General features: G+C 32.1%; 1 protein-coding gene across 1 annotated transcript; it reads left to right on the top strand.

Annotated features, from left to right (window-relative positions):
• The first annotated feature begins 150 nt into the window (after positions 1 to 150).
• On the top strand, positions 151 to 24,158 carry LOC131846837 (phosphorylase b kinase gamma catalytic chain, skeletal muscle/heart isoform). The gene is made up of 12 exons (XM_059196258.1): positions 151 to 584; positions 6,824 to 6,999; positions 7,790 to 7,922; positions 12,510 to 12,661; positions 14,074 to 14,164; positions 16,846 to 16,875; positions 17,298 to 17,404; positions 17,658 to 17,755; positions 18,352 to 18,435; positions 20,182 to 20,343; positions 21,068 to 21,261; positions 22,137 to 24,158. Exons 1-11 carry the CDS (start codon positions 493 to 495, stop codon positions 21,200 to 21,202), a joined length of 1,260 nt encoding a protein of 419 aa, XP_059052241.1. The 5' UTR covers positions 151 to 492; the 3' UTR covers positions 21,203 to 21,261; positions 22,137 to 24,158.
• The last annotated feature ends 490 nt before the right edge of the window (positions 24,159 to 24,648 follow it).

The raw sequence follows: 24,648 nt of genomic DNA, 5'->3' as shown, positions 1-24,648 counted from the left end.
ACATACATACTCAATATGTATATTTCATGTAATGTATATGACAACACTATATTATAACTTTGACAAAAAAGGTTTGTATAGTATATCAATATAAATTAATATAATGTCAATCAATCAAAGGAAGTCATTCCATCAGTTGACAAATTAATTTGTTATTTGTCATTCGTAATCATTTGATTTGTCACATTAATGTCATTTTTTCCAATGTAGCTTTTGTGATGATTGAACTATGTAACTTCCATCTCATAATATTTTAATTATTATTTAATTCTGTTGTATCTGAAGTTTTCTTTATAGTCAGTAAAGCGAAAAAACATCTAGCTAAACTGCATGTTAATGTTCACTATATTATGAAATAGCTTGTATTTTTGGTTAAAATAATTTATTTGGAAGTCTTATATCTGCTACTGTAACCGTTCATAATTGTAAACTGCATATTATCGCCAACTAATTAAGTTCCCGGAAAGTATATCAGGAAAAATAGATAATATAATGGCGAAAGAAGAAGACGACGACAGTTTACCAGATAAGGATGCGGCTAGGGAGTTTTATGCTAAATATGAGCCGAAAGAAATTATAGGAAGGTGAGATAAATATTTTTGTTTTTTGCTAACGGTTACAACCGCTTAATTGGGATCTAAATTTTAAAAACATTCGTATTAACAATACATTCTTTGTGAACTGAAATAATTTAGAAGATATCTGTCTACCAGATATTACTATTTTTGAAGAAAATCACTATCAATTAGTCAATTATAAACAGTTGGTTACATCTGTGTCTATAATAAAATAAAAAATATAATATCGTTTGTATTCAATTTTAATTGTAAAAATTAAACTTGAAGCAAATGAAATTAGAATATGAAAATTTATGTGGGAAATTAATAATTTCTCAAGCGAGGTTGTATTTCAAATTAAAAAATCATTTATCTATGGAACATTTTAATCATTTAAGGAAGTCAAGTTTTTTTTTGTATTATTGTTTTCCCCATCCAGTTCCATGGTAAGCAAAGCTTATGTTATGTAAGTACATTTTTTTAAAAATACATATACATTATACATGTAAAACACCCAGACATATTAGCAATATACCATGTCAGATTGACCTCCACGCGGTTCCCCCTGGAAACCATCGTGATAAATTCTTGGTGAATTTGTCACCATGGGCTAACTGACCTGACCTCATGCACATCTTATCATTCTTTACTAGTGCCCTGCCAGCGTAAACCGTTAGCGCAGGTGGGTGCACCATTCCATTATCATCCACAAAAAAAAACACCAGACAGATATAAACAATCATACTCCTGAATACTAATGTTTGCACCTTGCGAGGAATTGAACCCGCAACCATAGGAAGTATAGCTGTGTGCTAAACTGCTATACAGAGGCCATTGGTATGCTGATTTATTGTCGGTATAATAATTAATGTTGTATATAATAATTAATAATCTCTGAGGACAAAATGGTATCTATTTCTGTAATAATATGGTAGATTAATTAACATTGTTCTATCTTAGTGAATGTGCAAATCACCTAATGCACAAAAATATCCTATTATGTGAATGATTTTCTTAATTTCTCTCTCTATAAGAATTTTTATTCATCAAAAGATTCTTTATTCACAAATTTCAAACATGCTTTGTTTTTTAAATTGGTGATATACGAGGTACACATAAAATGAATGTGCAAATAAAAGAAACGGTGGTGGCTCTATGTTCTGCATAAGTGTATAGGGAACCAACTCAGCATAAAGTTGTAGATAAATCTGCAGCACATGAGTGCTGCAGATTTATCTACAACTATAGAATATGAATAATAGAATATGAATTCTATTGGCTTTTATGTTTCAAAATATGTATGTAGTATTAAATTTTGAGTTCATTAATATGTGCCTGCCATTACCAATTATGATAGTGCATGCGTTCTATGGGCTATATTTGATTCCAAATATGGAAGCCGGCGAGTCTATGTATTATCAATAAAATTGTTGGTTTTGTTATTACTGTTTCCTCACTGGAGAATCAGTCAGAAAAATAAATTAACTCACAAACTTTTTTGTGTCAGCCAGATTTTAACTAAGTACCTTTTGGATGCCATTCGGAGTAGTAAACCAATTAGGCTATGAAGCTAGGTTGTATATTCACAATTGGAACTAAGAAATGTACTGTATAATATATAATTTGCAATATTATAGACTTTAATCTGAATCACATGAGAATTGTTATCTACTGTTACATAATTAAGCCCCCTGATGTTTCTATAGGTATAAACTGGCAATTGATAAACAACCAAATGATATTTATTTGTTATATAATTTAAAGATTTTTCTACCAAATCTAGACCAACATCCTTACTAATATTATAAATGCGAAAGTAACTCTGTCTGTCTGTCTGTCTGTCTGTCTGTCTGTCTCGCTTTCACGCCAAAACTACTGAACAGATTTAAATGAAATTTGGTACCCATATAGTCTAGACGCCGAGGAAGGACATAGGCTACTTTTTAATGCGAAAAAAGGGTTGTAAGGGGTTGAAAATGGTAATGCAAGGTTATCTTTATGCGGTTGAATAAACACTTATTATAATAATGGCTTAACTAAAAAATTAGATATTTTGGAAAGTCTACTTTATAATTGTGTTATTAAGTCTATTTTCAAAAATTTTTAATTTCTGAATTACACCAGTATTGTACTAGATATGCGACTTATTAACGCTCATATGTCATAAATAAACATATATGTCATTTGTATAAGCAGCGCGCGCAACTGATTATTGTCAATCCGTTGTCTCCTTATGAATTTAAATGAATAAACGTTTGCTCTGCAATTTTATTTTATAAATACATAAATATAATCCTGGTACAGCCTATAACTGATGACCCTGCTCTTGGACAAGAGCGTAAGAACATATTATTAATATTTTTGAAGAATAAAACAACATATAATATTTAAAATGTTGTCAATACATATGAACAACATTTCCTTGGAAGAAACAACATCTACCGTTCCATCCGAGCTAATCAGGTTCGGAATACGCGTTTCTCCATTCTGGCCAGTAGAGTCAGAGATATGGTTCGCGCAAGTAGAGGGATAGTTTGCAATTTAGAATATCACATCTATTATTTTGATTTAACAAAATTTTATTATGTTATTGGCCAACTGGACCACCAATTTTCAAAAGAATTTAAACTGTTTATTAAATATAAATAAATATGACATTTAAATTTGTTAATATCACATTGTCACCATTCAAGGGGTAAAATAAAATAGCAGATAAAAGTTTTTATGGAAATTCGTCATATTAGAAGCTAGAACGATGAAGCTTTTTTCTTACGCTTTTTTGGGTCAGTTTATTTAATAAATACCTTACTAATATTATGAAAGTGAAAGTGACTCTGCCTGTCTGTCTTAAAAGCCAAAACTTCTGAACTGATTTAAATGAAATTTAAAGTCTAGATCTTGAGATAGGACATAGGTTACTTTTTAATGCTATAAAGGGTTATAAGAGACTGAAAGAGGAATTTTTTAAAAGTTTAAGCTTCAGTCTTATTTTTTTGCGTATTGATCCTTACTAATATTATAAATGCGAAAGTAACTCTGTCTGTCTGTCTGTCTGTCTGTCTGTCTGTCTCGCTTTCACGCCAAAACTACTGAACAGATTTAAATGAAATTTGGTACCCATATAGTCTAGACGCCGAGGAAGGACATAGGCTACTTTTTAATGCGAAAAAAGGGTTGTAAGGGGTTGAAAATGGTAATGCAAGGTTATCTTTATGCGGTTGAATAAACACTTATTATAATAATGGCTTAACTAAAAAATTAGATATTTTGGAAAGTCTACTTTATAATTGTGTTATTAAGTCTATTTTCAAAAATTTTTAATTTCTGAATTACACCAGTATTGTACTAGATATGCGACTTATTAACGCTCTCATAAATAAACATATATGTCATTTGTATAAGCAGCGCGCGCAACTGATTATTGTCAATCCGTTGTCTCCTTATGAATTTAAATGAATAAACGTTTGCTCTGCAATTTTATTTTATAAATACATAAATATAATCCTGGTACAGCCTATAACTGATGACCCTGCTCTTGGACAAGAGCGTAAGAACATATTATTAATATTTTTGAAGAATAAAACAACATATAATATTTAAAATGTTGTCAATACATATGAACAACATTTCCTTGGAAGAAACAACATCTACCGTTCCATCCGAGCTAATCAGGTTCGGAATACGCGTTTCTCCATTCTGGCCAGTAGAGTCAGAGATATGGTTCGCGCAAGTAGAGGGATAGTTTGCAATTTAGAATATCACATCTATTATTTTGATTTAACAAAATTTTATTATGTTATTGGCCAACTGGACCACCAATTTTCAAAAGAATTTAAACTGTTTATTAAATATAAATAAATATGACATTTAAATTTGTTAATATCACATTGTCACCATTCAAGGGGTAAAATAAAATAGCAGATAAAAGTTTTTATGGAAATTCGTCATATTAGAAGCTAGAACGATGAAGCTTTTTTCTTACGCTTTTTTGGGTCAGTTTATTTAATAAATACCTTACTAATATTATGAAAGTGAAAGTGACTCTGCCTGTCTGTCTTAAAAGCCAAAACTTCTGAACTGATTTAAATGAAATTTAAAGTCTAGATCTTGAGATAGGACATAGGTTACTTTTTAATGCTATAAAGGGTTATAAGAGACTGAAAGAGGAATTTTTTAAAAGTTTAAGCTTCAGTCTTATTTTTTTGCGTATTGATTAAATATAATTAACGAAAATAGGTTGTAAGGGTCAAAAGGGGAGTTAAAATGTTGTATGCATGTATTGTCATTTTTTAAAGCTAGAAACTTGAAACCCATTTTTAGGCTGTTGAGAAAATATCAGTACCTACCGCCACAGGACTCAGCCATAAATGGTTACAGTATATACATCTTATCATACATGATGACACTAATGTAAGTAGCATTAAAAAAAACAAGAAAAAGGGTTATAAGGGGTTGAAAGGGGAGATGTAATGTATGTATGGTATGTATGGAAGTATCTTCATTTTAAAGATAGTAGTTTGAAACTTAGTTTTTGTCTGTTGATTGAATTGTATGGAATTATGTATGGAAATTTCATTTTTGAAGCTAGAACGATGTAACTTTTTTTATTGGGTTAGATTATTAATATATATTTTTTATTATTTGCTCAAGGTCACTATTTTACGCGGACGAAGTCGCGGGTACAGCTAGTATATTAATAAATGTACCACACAGGTACATTTATCAATATTTGTTTTGAGAATACAAATCATTTATTATTTTTTTTCATTCAATTTCTTGCTATCATTTACATATAATATAGAGTTATATATAATATAGAGTTATATATAATATAGAGTTATATATAATATAGAGTTATATATAATATAGAGTTATATATAATATAGAGTTATATATAATATAGGTTATGAATACCGTGTCTTATAGATAATAATGGAATGGTGCACCCACCTTCTCTAACGATTTAAGCTGGCAAAGCACCAGTGGAGGATAACAAGATGAGCATGAGGCCAGGTCCCTTAGCTCATAGTGGCAATTTCACCAAGAATTTAATGTAATGGTTTCCAGGAGCAACCGCGTGGAGGTCAACTTGACATGGTCATTGCTAGCAATGGGGTTAGGTTAGGTTAGGTTAGTCCACATTACTAACAATCCCCTTTCCCCCTGAATACAGTGTCAGTGTAAGCAAAGTGAAAGTTCACGAAACATGTGACCTATAAACCATCTAAAAATATAAAGAACCCTGAGCAATAAAGGTCAGTAATTCTTTGAGCCCATTTTAATTTGTTAGGATGAGGCAGTCAACCTTTCTTAACTTGTATATGTACAGTATGCAATTCAGGTATGATAAAAATATATCTACACATATATATATATATATATATATATATATATGTATATACTTATCTTTTCTGTGACCTGCAATGAGTCGAAGACTATAAATGGATGTTGCAAAAGTTATATCGCGGGTAGAGTGTGATTCCCAGCAGAATCATCGTCTCTTTAGGTGGTTCTGATTAGTCGTCGGGTACCAGTAACCTTTTAAGGCCTTTTAAGGCGACGTATGTTGTCGGGGACCCTCAGTTGGTTGGTCAGCATATTAGGTAACTATACATATAAAAAAATATTACTGACACTGTCTGTACATTGAAGATATGTGTGAAAAACCATTATTTTACTTTATGTATGTAATAGAACCTAACCAAAATATTGATATTTACAATTTTTTATTTGTTTATCTGTCCATATTCTGTGAATTGACTAACTGATTTGATTGCGGTAATTGACGATAATGGAATGCCGTTCCCGTCTGCGCTAACGGTTTACGCTGGCGGAGCACCAGTGGACGATGATAAGATTTGCATGAGGTCAGGTCAGATAGCCCATCATGGCAAATTCAAGAGGAATTTATCATGATGGTTTTTATGGAGAACCGCGTGGAGGTCAACTTGTCACGGTTCGTTGCTAGCAATGGGATCAACAGTCCAAATTAGTAATATTTGAATTCATGATGATGATTGTTTGCATTGGTCTGGGTATTTCTAAGTATATTAAGTCTGTAGTTTAGTAATTCTATCAATTGTCTAGAACCCAAAATACAAGCTCTGCTTACCTTGAAACTAGATGGCGCTGTGTCTTAAGATTTTTTTTATAATAAAGTAATATCTGTCGCTACTTTTGTTGCGATATCCTTTTGGCCTATATCCTATTATTGTCATTGTATGTGTATTTGAGTTTATTGTAATATATTTATTAAATTCGCACAGAGGTGTAAGTTCAACGGTAAGGCGGTGTATAGAAAAAGAAACGGGTCGGGAGTATGCGGCCAAGATTATCGACCTCAGTCAAGAGTCCCAGGATGGAGTGGACACTCACACGATGCGAGACGCCACCCGTCAGGAGATAAATATACTGCGGATGGTGGCTGGTCACCCTTATATTAGTGAGTGAGTTGTTATATAGATTCTAGACGAAATTGCCTGTACCGGATGACTACTTTTGCCGTTTAGGAAATTACGAAATATACTGCATCGTATATATCGGACCCCAAATAAATGGGATAAGGAAGAAGCAGATGATAATGACTATATCCTATATATCCTAATTTTCTCCTACTTTAAATATATGTTTAATGTAGTTCTATTACTTTAAATAATAGTAATAAAGTAGAAACACTATATAAGGCTAAACTATAGGATTTGAATTTTCTCTGAAACTACATTATAATCATTTACCCTCCATGTTTTGTAATGGATGATAATGAAATGGTGCACCCGGCATTTGGTAATATAGCATACTGTTACCGCAATATATATACATCAACATAAATATATACCTACTTAAATACTTACTACAATATATAATCTATATATATATAAAAGAAATGCTGTTCGTTAGTCTCGCTAAAACTTGAGAACGGCTGAACCAATATAGATAATTTTAGTCTTGTAATAATCGTGTAGTACATGAAAGGTTTAAACGCTGATAAAATATGAAATAATTGCTTGAAACAGCAATTTTATGTAACTAAACTTCATAAAACTGACATTTTATTTAAGTCTGAAGCCGAACGGAGTTCGCGGGGTCAGCTAGTAATATATATTATACACTAGTAAATGTATATACTGGATGTTGATAAAAATTTTGTAGGTATATGTGAAAAATAGGCAATTTGTGAATGCGACACTCTGTCTGCTTAATAATAATGTGCGTTTGTTTTTCTTTTGTTTCAGTTGAACTACAAGACGTATTTGAATCGGAGACATTCATTTTCCTAGTGTTTGAGTTGTGTAAGAACGGCGAACTGTTCGACTATCTCACGTCTGTTGTTACTCTATCGGAGAAGAAGACAAGATATATAATGAGGTAAATTACTACTAGCTGTGCCCGCGGTTATACACGCATGAAATTTATAGCCTATATTTAATTCTGATGGATGAGCTATATTACTGTAAAGTTTTATCAAAATCCGTTCAGTAGTTTTTGCGTGAAAGACTAACAGACATCTATCTATACTGACAAACTATTGCGTTTATAATATTTATAGGATATACACCCCATACCTACAAGGGTAGTAAAAAATAAAGTGCAATGGAGAAGGTAACAATTAGATGAGTAAAGTAAAGACGCTACTCACGTACTTCTGGTCTTCTCGGTTCTATACAATAGAATAAGTATTTATATCAGTCGTCTATTTTATACCGGGACTAGATACCGCTGTGTGAATTTTCCTTCCTTTTTTTTATTCATTCGTTTGGGCTATATTCAGGTGCCTTAGACCTTTACGCCCTTTTTGCAAAGTTTGCTACCTAGATCAGTCAGGGACAAGAATTGAAGGATATTCTTAAGAACGATGGTCTTTATCTCCTCAGTATAGAGTGTATATTTTCCAAAGGTGCGTCCTGAGTTATTTTTATTCTAATATTTTCTAAAAGAAAGCCACTCTTCAAATAAAAAACAAATATAATCTAAAATGTAAGACATTTATCGCATTTGTAGTCATTATGTATAATTAGATAAGAATGAGCCCAATGTTTATTAATTACAATTTATCTCACAAGCTTCCGGGTTATGAATGTTTTGCAGAATTTTACAGTGATATAAAAAAGTCTTATTTCATAATCGTGACTGATATGAGTATTGAATGATGTTATAGAAAGGCCAATGAATTTATATAATGCTATATTGTGTTTACAGATGTGCTTATACATATTTTATGTATAAATTAGCTGACCAGATATACGTTGTTATGCCATATAAATTAATATCGCTATTAAAAATAGGGGTTCGTGGTAGGAGAGTGAAAATTTAGGAGTGTATGTATTTAATACTAATTAAAAAAAAATAAAAAAATCGGTTGTGCCATTCTCATCAGTTGGCGGTAATATCGCTATTAAAAAATAGGGGTTGGTGGTAGAAAGGTGAATGTTTAGGTATTTTTTGGCATATCATAAAAAAAAATACTTCATAAAATAAAAAATACATTTTTGTTTATTTTAATAAAAGTAATAAAGTAAAGTTAAATTCCATGCGGATAAGCACGTCGTGGGTAACAGTTAGTCTTATTTTTTTTTTAATCGATGTTAATTGAATGGTTCACCCGCCTGCGCTAACGTTATAAGCTGTCAGGGCACCAGTAGAGTATGATAAGATGAGCCTGAGGTCAGGTCAGTTAGCCGTTCGTGGCGAATCCGCCAGGAGTTTACCCCGATGGTTTAGAATAAGATTGAGCGCCGCTTAATATGGCTATATCTATAATATATAAAGCTGCTAGCTATTATAAACATTATTTTATTTTATTTATTAACTACCTGTACCTCGACTTAGTCCGCTTTGAATCTTGCTTCATTACTTTAATTTTTCTAAAATAAAAGTAGCCTAAGTTACTCCTTATTACATCAGCTACCTGCCACTAAAAGTCCCGTCAAAATCAGTCCAGCCATTTCAGAGATTAGCCGGAACAAACAGACAGACAGACAAAAATTGTAAAAAAAATTATTTTGGTGTATGTACCGTATTTATATTCACATGCATACGGTTATTTCAATATTACGACCTATTGAATGCTACAATATCAAGCGAGCTTCACTTCCGAATAAACTACTATTTTTATTTTTCATTACATATAATGAAATTGTAAAATCGTGACGAGGCGGCAATTAATTGTTTATGTTTGGTAAGATTTCATGTAAAACGCCTGTAGGAATTGGAATCAAAATTTCACACAATATGTTGTTTAACAAATATATTCACAAAGGACGAAAAAATATTTTATCATTAATCAAATTAAGGAAATTTTATTAATATATAAGTAATTTAAAATTAATTTTAAGAAGATTTAATTAAAGAAAGTTTTAGGCGAAGTAATTAAAATTTTGGCGTTGTATAGTTGCTTTATTGTTGTCGTTTGTTTACCATCAAATGTCGATGTACAAATGTATACGCGTACGAAGTCACGGACTCCACTAGTATCTAATAATTGGCGACTAATTAAAATCCAGAATGTCTATTAGCAAACGTTGATTGCGGTTCTTTTAATTGCTTTATTTTTAACTTTACCTTTTTGTGTGGTTTATTACATGTAACTTATATATTGCACATCCAATACCACAGACCAATTATTTGAGTAGTCAATATAACGATATATAATTGCAGTCGTTATTGCGTTGTTTAGTTACATTTTCACCAATTAACTGTACTCGGCTAACCTTATCCAGATAAGACACGGTTACACATAATTGCTCGATAGGTTTCGTTACAGCGGTACTAAAAATACGACATTGCAAATTGAATAAACACAGCAACCTAGGCCTGTACATAATAAAAATCTGCATTTTTTGCCAAACTGAAGAGGAAACGCCACTACATATCCTATATGATTGTAGCCCACTTATGCATAAACGAAATATCTGCTTTGGAAAGTTTACACTCTATCTTGAGGGGATAAAAACCATAGCTCCTTAAAATATCCTTTAATTCTTGTTCCCAACCGATCTAGGTAGTGAACTCTGAAAAAGGGCGATCACAATAGATATAGGTCTTAGTGTAACACTTCGAAGCATGTAAGCATAGCCCAAATACCCCAATAAAAAAAAATTATGCCATTCCAATTTAAAAAAAAAGAAAACCTTTGCAATATGAAAGTCGTTCTAACAGTGACATTTTTAGTTTTTATATAAGTACAGGTTAGGATCTTGCCTCGCCTATTTCTATTGTGTTTGTGACCCGACTTGCTCTTGACCTGCTTGTTCAGTGTTGATATAGCTGATTAAACAATTTTCTTTAATTAGGATAAAGGTTATAACATGTACTTGTTTCTACTAAATTATTAGATAGAATAAAACTTTAATTGCTATAAAGTGCACACATACAAATATAAAAAAAAGTAAATACATAACTCGGTCGGTTAAAAATATTATTATGAATTTATAACAGACTAGCATCCCTTTTTATTTTTGAGATAAACTGTATCCGTTATTGTAATACTGCATCAACATATGAAATTTTTTTTGAGTTCGTTCAGCCGTTTTGGCTTATTGAAATTATAAAGATATGTAATATTTACATTAGTATTATTATATATTTTATTTGCACCTTCTTTTATATTACGATGGTGGCAAACAAGCTTGTAAATAGTTACCGTGGCCTATGGACGCCTGAGACACCTGGGGTGTCACGTGCGCCTTGTCGACCCTTAAGAAACCCCTCTTGAAAAATCCCATGCTATAGTCTCGCGAGAAAACCTCGGCAGGTAGTTCATTCCACAATCTTAGTTTAGTTTGGTCACTCTAAAGAACTGCCTAGTAAATTGCTACCGTATAATATATCTTTAATGTAATGAATATTATCCGAGTAAATTGTATAAACAACGTAAACAGTCGTAATTATGTGAATCTAAGTAGCTTTGTAAACGAGAAGGAGTATATAGATAATGGATTCGCGTATTTTCTGTCTCGCATAAATCGGGTTCGGAGTCCGGCCTCGAGTCTCAGTTAGTAGCGTGCGACCTCCTACACCTTCATAATCTCCTGGTAGTTTGTCGCGTCGACATTTGTGATTCTGTCTGTTGATTCTCTGTTTTGTTTTTGTTTTTAAACAAGATGGCCCTTTGCGGATTCCTGGCTGCAGATGTCCAGAAATTCATTTCTGATGAGCAGAAAAAATACGAGTGTGTTGATTTCATTGTTAATTATTTTGATAAATTAATAATTAATCGCTATATATAAGGTAGGTAATATGTTATTTATTTATATGGATAAAATGTTTACTTAATTCATATTTCTTAGTATTGACTTGTCTACGGATTTTTTAATATAAAACACAAAACTTGTCATTTATAAATTAATATTTTCTTATTGATTAAAATCATAATAATTACTACTTATACAATTTTATGTTAACGTCGTTAGATTATTTTGTAAGCTTTAATTTATCTATTAGGTAGCTATCGTAATGAAACATGTATTCTTAATACTAATTGTAATCTCAAACCGTTCCAATATTCCAAAGAAATACAGTTTGTTAGTATATTTTTAAACTATTTAAAAAATGAAACATGTGAAATATTGTTTTGTAACCGGCACTAATATATGATATTTTGAACAAATAACACAAAAAAATTATAATGTTAATGACTATGGGAAACTATGAAGTACAATTAATCTTATAATATTATAAACGTGGAAATTTATGAGTGTGGTTGCCAGATAGATGTTTGTCACCCTTTCACGCAAAAACTACTGAATGGAGTTTAATGATCGTTTATAATAATATAGCTTACACAGAATAACACATAGGCTATAAATTTCACGTGTGTGAAATCGCGGACACAGCTAGTAATGTGTATTAAAATTATTTATATTGTTCAACTCGGACAAGCCACTAGTATTAGTCAGTTTTATAAAATAGAGGTACAAACTTTCATTATAACTAACGTTATTATTCTTTTATAAGGCAAGTCCTAGAAGGTGTCCGGTATGTGCACAGCAAAACAATAGTGCATCGCGACTTGAAGCCCGAGAACATCTTGCTGGATGATCAACTCAACGTCAAGATCACCGACTTCGGCTTCGCCAAGGTGCTAAAGGAAGGGGAGAAACTCTTTGGTACGTATTCTAATTATAGTCTGAATAATAATGAAACCTATTCGCCATGAACATGTAAACTAAACTATATCCACATCAAGATATATCCAGATATAAATAGTTGATCCCAGTTTTGCAGGACACAGAAATGAAAATATTGTGTAAATTGAAAAAAAGGTCCTTCTATATAGATATACAATTTTAGCAAACTATAAAGGGATGTATTTTATTAAAAAATGTAAATTATGTCATGATTATGTCAACACTTGATACCTCATTTCGCTGGGTATCTCTCATATATTTTTTGATTTGTTATCAGAAATTTAAATAGACACACTAATTTGATGACCAGATTTTAACCCAGTACCTTTCAGTGTAAGTCAGGGTTGTAAATCACTAGGCCGACAGCGCAGTCAGGAAATACTAAATACTTTTCTATATATCTGGAGTAAAATAACATTACTATTCAGTGCATAACTGTTACAATGCTCATTGTTTCATAAATGTATTGTATACAGAACTGGATGTAACTTAGATACCACTGATTTGACGTACGGACTGCGGTAGCGACACCAGCACGGTCTATGCACTAGAGCATGCATATAAATACATTGTAGATAATTGAACGATCAAAGATCTCTAGATTTTTTATCTTCATCTTCTTTCTTATCCCCAGAATGTCGCAACGACTTTTGCGCATAGATTTTTAAAGAAAAGTGCAGATTATCGTAATTCCTTATTACGATAATTAGGTAGTAAGAGTAGGATTTTTGCTTTTTTAAATTGGAATGTTAGACTTGCTAATGGAAAAAAGTCAATGGTCGCATGTATATTTTATTATTGATTTTCTATCAACGTCATGGTCATCAGCATTCGTGTTGTCATTCATGGCCTACACAGAATATCAACGCTGTAACAGTATGTATAGCTGTCACAGCATATGCTGTATGTGGGCCATTTCGCCTACTAATAATGTAGAAGTGCAATTCTTTATTATATCTACATATATTAGTTGATAATAATTTTTTTTCAATCTATCTTTTTTGACGGCCTTGATTGTTCAGCGGTTTAATACACCGCCTTACTTCCGACGGTCGCGGGTTCGGTTCCTTGCACGGTGCTAACATTTGTATTCATGAGTATGATTGTTTGTATTTACAAAAAAAATGTGTCTGCATTTTTGTATCAGTTTAGTTCCCATAACACAGGCTCTACTTGGGACTAGATGGAGCTGTGTGAATTGTCCATTTTAGTATTATTTCTTTCTTTCTCTTATATGTTAAACCGCGGACATCGGTTGCCATTCCGGATCTTGCAAAATGTTTTATATTTTACGAAAGGTTGGTATTGACTAGATGGCCAATACGCTTCATTTCTTAAAACTTTTTATTTCGTTTAAGAATGTTATAATAATATTTCAACTCTGTCCGCAGAACTGTGCGGCACGCCGGGCTACCTCGCTCCGGAGACCCTGAAAGCGAACATGTTTGAAGATGCTCCCGGCTATGATACCGGGGTAGATGTGTGAGTATTCATCTCCTGGCCTTTTCATAACTTAATGTATCTATTAATATATATTATAATGTTTCCTTCTGCGTCTGTTTATATCATCATCTGCTTCTTCCTTATCTCATTTATTTGGGGTCGGCGTAATATGTTTTTCTCTTCCATTCATCTCTGTTCGCAGTCATCCCGTTATTTACTCCCTTTCTCACCATATCATCTTTCACACAGTCCATCCATCCCTTTTTCGGTCTTCCTCTTCCCTTATAAACCATCCACATTCATATGTAACACCGTCCTTAGGATATGATCTTCATTCCTACGCATTACATGCCCATACCACGATAGACGATTACTCTTTCACCTCTCCGACATCGGTGCCACTTTCATACTTATGAAGTATGAAAGTGTCTGTTTATATATTCGCGATAATGTCATAAATTTCAGAAAGGATTTTCATGCGATAGTCATGTATCAATAGAGTGATTACTGAGGTTTAGGTGTATAATTAATTAAGGTTTTGAGTAAATTAATTAAAATAGTAGTGCGAAGTGTGTTTGCTATTCCAGAATGTTAGGTACACAGTACCGCATTATTGTATAGGTGTAGAGGTCCCTAATGGTGTGGTAAACAAAGAATTCAGCATCAGCAATTGCTTCCAAATATTTGAACTTACCACTCCTACCTTAAACCTACACCCGGGTCACAAGTTCCGGGTAATGCTCGGAGTTTCTCTCCACCATACGATGGACCCGGCACCCACACGGTGAATGCAATGCTAAGTTAGTATCTGTATAAAATATATTACAAATTTTAAAACGAAAATAACGGCCATCAATACAAACCTAGCATGCTTAATAAAAACTTGAAAGGGGGAAGGGGATTCTTAGTAATGGGGTCTAGTGTCACCATTGCTAGCAATGTACCATGTTAGGTCGTGTTAGGATTAATTCCTGGTTATTTAATAATGATGTGCTAACTGACCTGACCTCATGCTTATCTTATCATCCTCCACTGCTGCCCCGCCAGCGTAAACCGTTAGCGGAGACGGGTGCACCATTCCATTATCATCCATGAGAAAAAATGACTCACAGATGATCTATCTGAGCATACAGTGTTATCGTGATGTAATAAAAAAAAGTGAAAACAAAACATCTATCGGACGACATGACCTTGTCGACACAAACCGTTATCACTATTAATCATATTGCGGGGAATAACACACCTCCCGGAACTGAACTAACGATATTTAGGATTGTCACACAACACGATGTGATCGATACATAGGATATTTTATTGAAGATTAGCAGTGCCCGCGACATCAAATATTCAAATTCAAATTAAAAAATCATTCATTCATGTAGGACATTTTAGCCGCTTATGAACGTCAAGTTTTTACATTATAATTTTTTTCCCTACCGTCCAGTTTGGTATATAGATCCAATTGAGAAGAACTGGCAAGAAACTCAATTGAATGACTTTTTTTTTTTAAATCCAGTATATTTACAATGGATAGGTATTTATATAGGTGTCTATAATATGTCAATAATATGAACAATGATCCGCGTTTTTGCAAGAAAATTCACTGATGCTTCACTTCTATTGGTCATAGCGTAATGTTATATAGCTTAAAGCCTTCCATGACAAATTATTGTTGTGTTGGATAACACAAAAATAATTTGTCAATTCAAACCAGTAGTTCCTGAGATTAGCGCGTTCAAACAAACAAACTCTTCAACTTTATAATATTATTATTATAGATATTTATATATAGCCCTAGAGCCAGAGGCTTTTTTTCAATTATTCAACTAGATTAAACATATGATACACTAGCCAGCTGACTATGTTTTATCTTCAACGTATAGGTTTAATTATGATTTGATAGCAGTTTGAGCTGGGATTAAATATTGGTATGTTTACATGTTTTCGAGGGTGTTACAGTCATTACTGTTACACCCACTCTCGAGTCGCAGCTGACTTTAGACATAGATTGTTAGTAATGTTGCATAACTTGCGATGTACCATATCAGGTTATTCTTCTGGTTCCCCTGCGGCATGGAGTCTCGGACGAACACTAGATAATTAAAAAAAGTTGTAGTTCAACACAGCCGCAGCCGGGGGCAACCATTAGTTATTCATAATCAGTATTAACTTAATACTCATCGAGGTTACTTGTTCCCGAGAGCTGGTAGCTACTTTGCCCAGAGGTTAAGAATGGTCATTCAAAGAGGCACTGCCAGTATCTTGGGTGCGCAGCCACGATGGCCGCGTTGGATTACAATGATTGTTTTTTTTTGTGATTGTTTATGTATGTAATTATAATTACTTGATACTCCAACTTAATTGGCTTTGGAACCTAGACATTGAACTTATTAATGTAGAACGAATGTATGAATCACGTGACATGCGGTATGGTACAGCAAAAAAATATAACCTTTGATTATGTTTTATGATAATAGTGTTGAATGATTTCAATATTGTTTTGCTATAAATTTATATTACATAATAGTGTTTACCCTCTTTTTTATATCTTGAATTGAACCCATGTTTTCATACAGAAAACGTGATTGAAAATGTGCTCATATTAAGATTCAGTATGACAGCAATAACCGGACGCGGTTGAAACCGCGGCCAGAACTAGTTATGAATAATCATTGTTTTATTTTTTAGTTTTTTTTTAAGTATTATTTGTTACTTTACAGGTGGGCATGTGGTGTCATCATGTTTACACTGTGAGTTCTTTTAAAAAATATATATTTATTATTTATATTTAATGAATTACATAGATAAGTAGTGTATAAAGTAGTTTGCGTGGGTAGCCCTCACCAATTTCAGGCGCCAAGCAGCTTACTTTATACATATAATTTTAATTAATTTATAAATTAAAAAACTTCAATAACTCAAAATACTTCATAAGTATATTTACTCTTATAACTCAAAAAATTTGAACCCATTTTTGAAATAAAAAAAGTTTCGTCAAATCGGTTTATAAACAACGGAGTTATGAATTAAGTAACATTAAAAAATATATAGCCGAATTGAGAATTGAGCCCCGTTTATCCGGCGAAGCTGTAATGGTCAACTGAGGCTAACAGCATTAGAATAGTCTGTAAAAAAAAACATTAGGTGGACTGTCAATCTGTTCATATTACAGATTGGTGGGTTGCCCTCCGTTCTGGCATCGGAAGCAGATGGTGATGCTTCGGAACATCATGGAGGGGAAATACTCCTTCACCAGTCCCGAATGGGCTGATATATCAGGTACGTTAAATTTTGTTAAATTTATATAGACGTTTAATTATTTTCTAAAGAGGGTTCTGTATTTATTTGGTTAATTTTACCCGCGACTTCGAGTGTGTGATCATGATTACTTGATTGATTTACAGAAATAAATCTCGAAATTATAGTAAACGCCGTATTGAAATCAAATCCGTTTCTTGGTTTAGTAAACCAAGAAACAGACAAACGAAAAAAGTTTATATAAACACAAAATATTTTTTTATTCCAATTCCAGATGATCCAAAAGATCTTATTAGACGGTTTTTAATGGTAGAACCAAACGACAGGATCTCGCTTCAGGACGCGCTCAATCATTCGTTCTTCAATCCCGTGGTAAGCCAACTGCATTTTATGCGATCCTCGTATACACCGACGATTGTTCATATCATGTCATTCATTTAATAAATAACCAATTTTTATTATTATGTGTAAATGAATATGAAAATAATATTATCATTTAATACTATTGATATTTTATTAAATTTCTTTTTAAAATTATATGTGCCTATTTGATATGGACGATATGACGACAGATTTACATTAGATTAGATCTACTAGCGTTATGCACTATTAAATATTTTTGTAATAAAATTTATTTACTTAATCAGTAATACTGCTGTACAGAAATTCCATAGTTATTTTAAGAACTATAATAATCTTCCAACACATGACACTATTTATTTTTCTTCCTAGTTTTTGCCTTTACTGTACTTACAGCTTTGTAATTAATGCCTACAAATATTAACTTTATTTTCTGCTTTTCTAATTTTATTCAAAGAATATAGCAACACTGTAGTAAAGGCTTACCATTTGCACTTTAGTTTTATGCTTCTTTGAGTTTGAAATCTTTCACTAGGATAGCATAAATTAGAACATGTATAAATTCACACGGCAACTAGTACAATATACATATTCTTCGCTTCTGGTAGTTGTGGGACCAGGATATGACGCCGCTCAAGAGATCGTTGTCATCCAGCAGCCGGAGGATGTCTAGGATCGAGCAGTTGACAATGGTAATATTTGTGTGGCCAATCAACAAGCGGGGATATTCATACGCTATCTCGATTATTTTTGTTTGTTTTTATGTTGTCTCAGTCTAAAACAACATTTTGGATCTTAATAATATATATAAATAACGATTAAGGCTGTTAGTACACCTACACCGTGAATTATCGTAGGGAAAAGAAAAAGTTTTTAACATACACGAAACTTCTGTAAATCTATATAGTATCTTTTCCTAAAGTAAAGGAGGAACCCTTTCTAAAGTTAAATCGTATAGTTTTTTCACCAAGAACATATACCGAGAAAGAAAATCGATATTCAAAAGCTATAAATGTAATAACTAAATATATGAAAAATATGGTATGTATATTAAGGAATAACTTTGGCAACACTTTTTCTCTATTGTAATTCGCGGGTTTTGTAGGCTAAGGTAGTAAAATTGGATTTGTTTACAAGAAAATTACATTCAGACAGATGACGTTCTAAAAACAGTATAATCAGGATAGCGTTCTTAAATACTGATATTCAGCTATTACACGTACCAATTCGTTTTCTCGTTCAAATAAACACATTTGCCTGTTGAGTTCTAGCTTCATGTATTACCTGCTCTAACATAAATTCAGTTTGAATTTTGAAATTGATGTATTAATACGTAATTAATAACTCCCATCGTAATATATTGTTTATAATAATTTACCTTTCATGAAAGTAAACAAAATGTATCAAATATCCAACTCTAAGTTTACTCAATACTCTACATGAAGGTATCTTAATTGAAAGTTTTTAGAATATGTAGGCTGTATACTATTATATACAGTTTAGAAATCTTATGCCCTTTATTAAAAAAAAAAACTAGATTGTCACGTTTTTGCATATTCAGTAAATAACTCCTCATAAATAAGAACGCCTAGTTCATTACGGGATCTATAAACTTTGAAGCCTTAGGGCCATAATGTAAAAAAAGACTAATAAAGTCGCAAAATGCGCTACTTAAGATGTCTAGTAGTAACACTAGTCTTAAGCTGACGACAGCAAGTATTTATGGCATTGACCGGCGGGATTTTGCCAGCGGCACCGTAGTTTGGAGACACTGGTTTAATACATCTGAGGATAGTTTAAGAGTTTTGCAAATTTTTAAAGAAGAATAGGAGTTATCGTGTTGTTTTTTGCATATTACTTTACTAACGCTATGTGCACATTAGTATGACGCTTAGCTGGCATGATTTGTTTGGTTCGTTTTTGCATGAACTTGTGCATTGTTTTGTTTTGTATGCTTATTAAAAATTACATGACAATTTATTCTATTTTACCATTAGGATCAGCAAGCAACAAGCTAAAGCATTTTTTACCTTAAACCCACCCTTATCCACTTCCTGACCACAAATCGCCCGTAAATTATTTTGCCACTCATTCTCTCCTTTTTCAGACTAGTTTCATCATACTACATGTTATTATTTTTTACCATTTTCAAAGCCGGAAATCTAGATGCTGTTTTTTACCCTGAAAAACTCACCTCCATCCACGTCCCAATCTCACATCGTCCGTAGATTATTTTTTCTTTCATTTCTATTATATTCTCTTCCTTTTCCAGTGTTTCCAGTTTTTTGAAACCAATAAAATATTATAGTGGGTCTCATCCCACTATAATATTTTATTGGTTTCAAAACTTATCCCTCGACCTTCTCTTCGTTCCTAAATTTAAGTTTATTAGAATTTTCTATTCCATTGTATTTACCCTGGTGTATGCGGGTACGCAGGCTATAAAGTCTGGCGGGTTCAACGCGCGCGCCAAGCTGCGCCTGGGGCTGGTGGCGGTGCGGGCGGCGGTGAGGCTGCGCCGGCTGCCCACCACCGCCACCAGGGAGCTCTCGCTGCACGACGCGCTGCGGGACCCCTACACCATGCGCGTGCTGCGGAAGGTACCCACCGCTAGCCGTTTATTTTTTTTCTTTCACACAGTAAATTATATACTTAATAGAGTTAATGCTCATAGAACAAAGAGGTGATAGAAAAATAATGATAAGAAATTACTTAGAAAACCACTATCGCCAACACACGCATACTCCTCGTGTCATCTTTTTAAAATCACATAAACAAATGTAATTAATTGGCCACGTAGCCAACCAAATGAAAATCAATCTTCGTCATGAAACAGATTTTTTTTTTTAAATGTTTTGAAAATTAAATTAAAAATATAAAGCAGATCGAAGTATGTGATTTTAACGCGTAATATTGGGGCTACGGGTTACGCAGCCATACTATTTCTACTATCTACTTTTTATTGTTGTGTTAATGCCGGAAGGCATTCTCGCGCTGCGAGGCCCCTGCACCATGTGTGTGCTGCGGAAGGTACACCTCATGCTGTTAATATATATATATATTCTTTTGCCCACAAAATTATGTAAATGGAGGTCTTGATGATGGTATTCTCTACCAGTCAACCGTCGCTCTGTTCAGAGATAATAGCTGCCTTTACACGACACCCTCTTTATGGCGGGAATGCCAGCATTCGCTATCATGTGTGATTATATTTTGCAATTTTTTGTGATCATGATAGAGTTTCTAATTCTTTTTACTAATAGCTAAATTTTAGTTAAATAGCAATAGGAAGGAAAATTGAATTTAAATTTGTTTTTTTTTCAGGTGATCGATGGCTGTGCTTTCCGCGTCTACGGTCATTGGGTGAAAAAGGGCGAAGGTCAAAATCGTGCAGCTCTCTTCGAGAACACCCCCAAGACTGAATTGAAGAGTTTGTACGTCAGTAACCTCAGCCGATAACTGCTGCCCGCGGAGGGTATCGGAGCAATTCCTTGCCGCTTCTAGACTCCTAGTCATTGGTAGGTGCTATAAAATTACGTTTCTACCTGTATGTATTAATTACGTAAGAAGGAAGAAGGTACCTTCTTCTTACATGATTGTTACAATGAATAATTTTTAATTTATGTAATCCACTTATTTTTATAACTAATTTATTTTTAAGTAATATATTTTTTTATTTAAAATTTAGTAAGTTTACTTATTGTGTAAATATTGTAACGGAATTACAGAGGCCGTTTTTATTTATGTAATTGGAATGGCAATCAAGCTGATACATCGCCTGATGTAACCATGTGTATATCATTCATGCATTGTCATTGCAATCCTTATCCTGTAATTTCACTGCCTAGTTTGAGACTGCAATTGAAACATAACTTCGAAATCAAGGCGCTTGCTGGAAGTAGTAGCAGCTCCAACTAATCTTATATTAATAATATTATAAACGCGAAAGTTTGAGAGTATGGAACATCCATACTCACAAACATCATCAAAATCCGTTCAGTAAATTTTGCGTGAAAGAGCTGTTACTCTTCAACCATACTCACAAATTTTCGTTTTCGTTTGTTTTCGTTTCGTGTTCGTTTCGTTTATAATATTAATAAGAGTATATGACTATTATATCCCCTATAATTTGCTTGGCAAGATGTATTCCAGTTTGATTAATGGGACGTGGTATTGAAATTACAGTGCACAGAAGCATAAACATTTTCTGCTCAGTTTTGATAATACATTTTATGGCATACGTAATGATGTTGCTTAAAAAACATAAGATCAAATACTTTATTTTACACCTAATAGCTCCAGGTTGTCTGTAAGAGATTTGGTAAATATTCTTCTGTGCACAATAGAGAGTTGTGTTTATTTTTTATTATAGTTACATTTTTTTTATTTTCAGGAGCATTAGTACCAGGTTATCAGAAACACAAGACACCGCGTTCTCGGTCCTGTGTTTTTGACTCATGAAGTGTGTCAACGAGTGATGTAGGTTAGTCATAGAACTTTCGACCCTCCGTAGTATACATTTCATACTTTATTAGAACAATTTAATTATGTACTCAGTTATTGTATAGTCGAAGTTACGTTGTAATAACGTAATGTTTTTATTTCAATATATTTGTTGTTATATTTACTCCATCTGTATGAAAAAGTAATTAGTACCTTGCAGTACATTTAGTTACACTTGAAATTGTTATTTTAGAGGAAGTCTAGATTACTTTAATCAGTATATCAATATCAATAATATATTTATGAATAATTTATTTATTTTTATTGTAAGTATCTAAATACTTTTATATATATTTGTTTTTTTACAAAATTTGTAATATAACTATTTTATATTTAACAATAATAGTATTCATGTGAATAATAAATAAGGTTTTATATTCCCCTTTTCAATCATTGATTTAAAATAGGTTTTATATCCTAGTTCTATTATAGAAAATGGTACAAAGCTACCCCTAATAAGCAATAATGATTGTATGTGATTTGGTAATTAATAGTTCAGTCTCGATAAAACATAAGGTTCACAATGTAGATAACTTTTATTATTATATAAAATATTCAGGTCATAAACAAGAATTAAATTTTTGAGAGGTTTTTCTTATATTTTTACAGTAATATTACATGCAATATTTAATAAAAATATTAGATAGATAAATTATTCAATTACATCTCTCTAGTACACATACAATAACTGGAATATTAGACAACAATAAACAAAGAATAAAAAAATTGCTAAAGAGAAACAATAAAAGAACTAGTTTTACAATTTTTAATAACAAAAAAATATATAAAGATTATTGGTGATGATTATTAATTGGCATACAATTCAATATGAACAGTAACATGTAAAATTACACCGTTAATCTTACTAAAATTAATAAATATAAACACTACTGATAAACCAAACAAAACATAACTATTAGATCAAATCATGTAACAAAATGATCACTGTGTATGACCATTATCTACATAAAACGAGACGACTGAAAAAATGATAAAAATATGTAATGAAACAATTGAAAATTAAAAAAAAAAAATTAATTCTGTAGTACTTTAAAATTTACTGAGAATTTATCTAAAGAGGAATCCCCTTTCCTATGGAAAAGAAATGATTTATTGTCGTACACGTAAATGAAATATTTTTTACTATTACTAAATTATATTTTGAGATTGTTAATAAAACTAGAAAATTAAGCGGCGATTGGAATTATATATTTTAACTTATTTGCACATAATGTACATACAAAATTACTAGTAATTTTAATATTTTTAGTGAAAAATGTGCCCATAGATATAAATAAAAATAAGAATGGATACGCATGTTACCCGTAATTAAAGTATGGAAAGTCAAGAATTTCATCTGTATACCATATCTGTTGAATTTCTATATCTTCACGATAACTAGCATGATTGCATTGCGTAAAAAAACAACAATAATAATATATAGTATAAAAGAAATGAAAGATAACTAATGTTATATAGAGTAACTTAGGCGACTTTTATTTTAGAAATTGTATATCTTCACATAGTATAAAATGAAGTGTCGCCGCTGTCTGTTCGTTTATATCTTTTAATTTATACAACGCATTTTAATATCGTTTTACGAACTGTAAAACAAAAATAAAAAGTGATTACAATTGTTGTATTGATATGTATATGTTTTTAAATAAGTACAGCTCACGTTATTCGATGAAATTGTAGTTTTCTATAAGTGAAATAAATATTTAATTTTTTTTTAAATTATTCATTATAAACAAAAATGTAACGTATGTACGTTTTAAATTATTTTTATTGGCTTTAATTATTTAAACGGAAAGTAAATTGATACTTTTTATGTATTTAACGATTTAATTACATTTTAAGCCTAGATTTTTTTATAATTATATTTGCACCGCCTACAATAATTCCCTACGCCACCTATAGAAACCTCCACCTCCGGTAGAAAATACCGCATGGTGTTAAATTCGCCAAATGTACTGTTACTTTTTGTACTGTATGCTTTAAAGTTATATGTATATATATATATATAAATAAATATTGTATGCAAATTAGCCTCCTATATAGGTTATTCATTTACCCGCGTTTAATTAAAAAATGCACTATTTCAGTAACAAGACTATATAAATGTAATGGGACCAGATGTATATTCGGACTTTCTATACAAAATGTAGATATATACAACTCCTTGTATTATAGTGAGGTGCCTTCCAAATCGTTGGTGCAATGTATCGATATGATTTGTTATGTTTCGTTCAATAAACAGCAAATGAAGAATTTTAAACTTTTTTTTCAAAACCACTACAATAAAAAATAACTCTTAACTCGTATAAATTAAGAAGCAAAATGACGTGGACATACTTTTTAAGTATTGTTATTTGTGATGTGTTTATACTATAATTTTAATT

This window comes from Achroia grisella, unplaced genomic scaffold (assembly GCF_030625045.1).
Source record: "Achroia grisella isolate CSIRO2021 unplaced genomic scaffold, CSIRO_AGI_Agris_v1 utg109, whole genome shotgun sequence".
NCBI classification, from domain to species: domain Eukaryota; kingdom Metazoa; phylum Arthropoda; class Insecta; order Lepidoptera; family Pyralidae; genus Achroia; species Achroia grisella.
The sequence above is the reverse complement of the archived record's forward strand: the minus strand, read 5'-3'. Positions and strand labels throughout refer to the sequence as shown.

Coding starts and splice junctions, on each gene's coding strand:
- LOC131846837 (XM_059196258.1), top strand. CDS start 493: ATGGCGAAAGAAGAAGACGACGACAGTTTACCAGATAAGGATGCGGCT. Junction 17,756..18,351: donor ATTCGTTCTTCAATCCCGTG/GTAAGCCAACTG, acceptor CGCTTCTGGTAG/TTGTGGGACCAGGATATGAC. Junction 18,436..20,181: donor GGATCGAGCAGTTGACAATG/GTAATATTTGTG, acceptor GCGGGTACGCAG/GCTATAAAGTCTGGCGGGTT.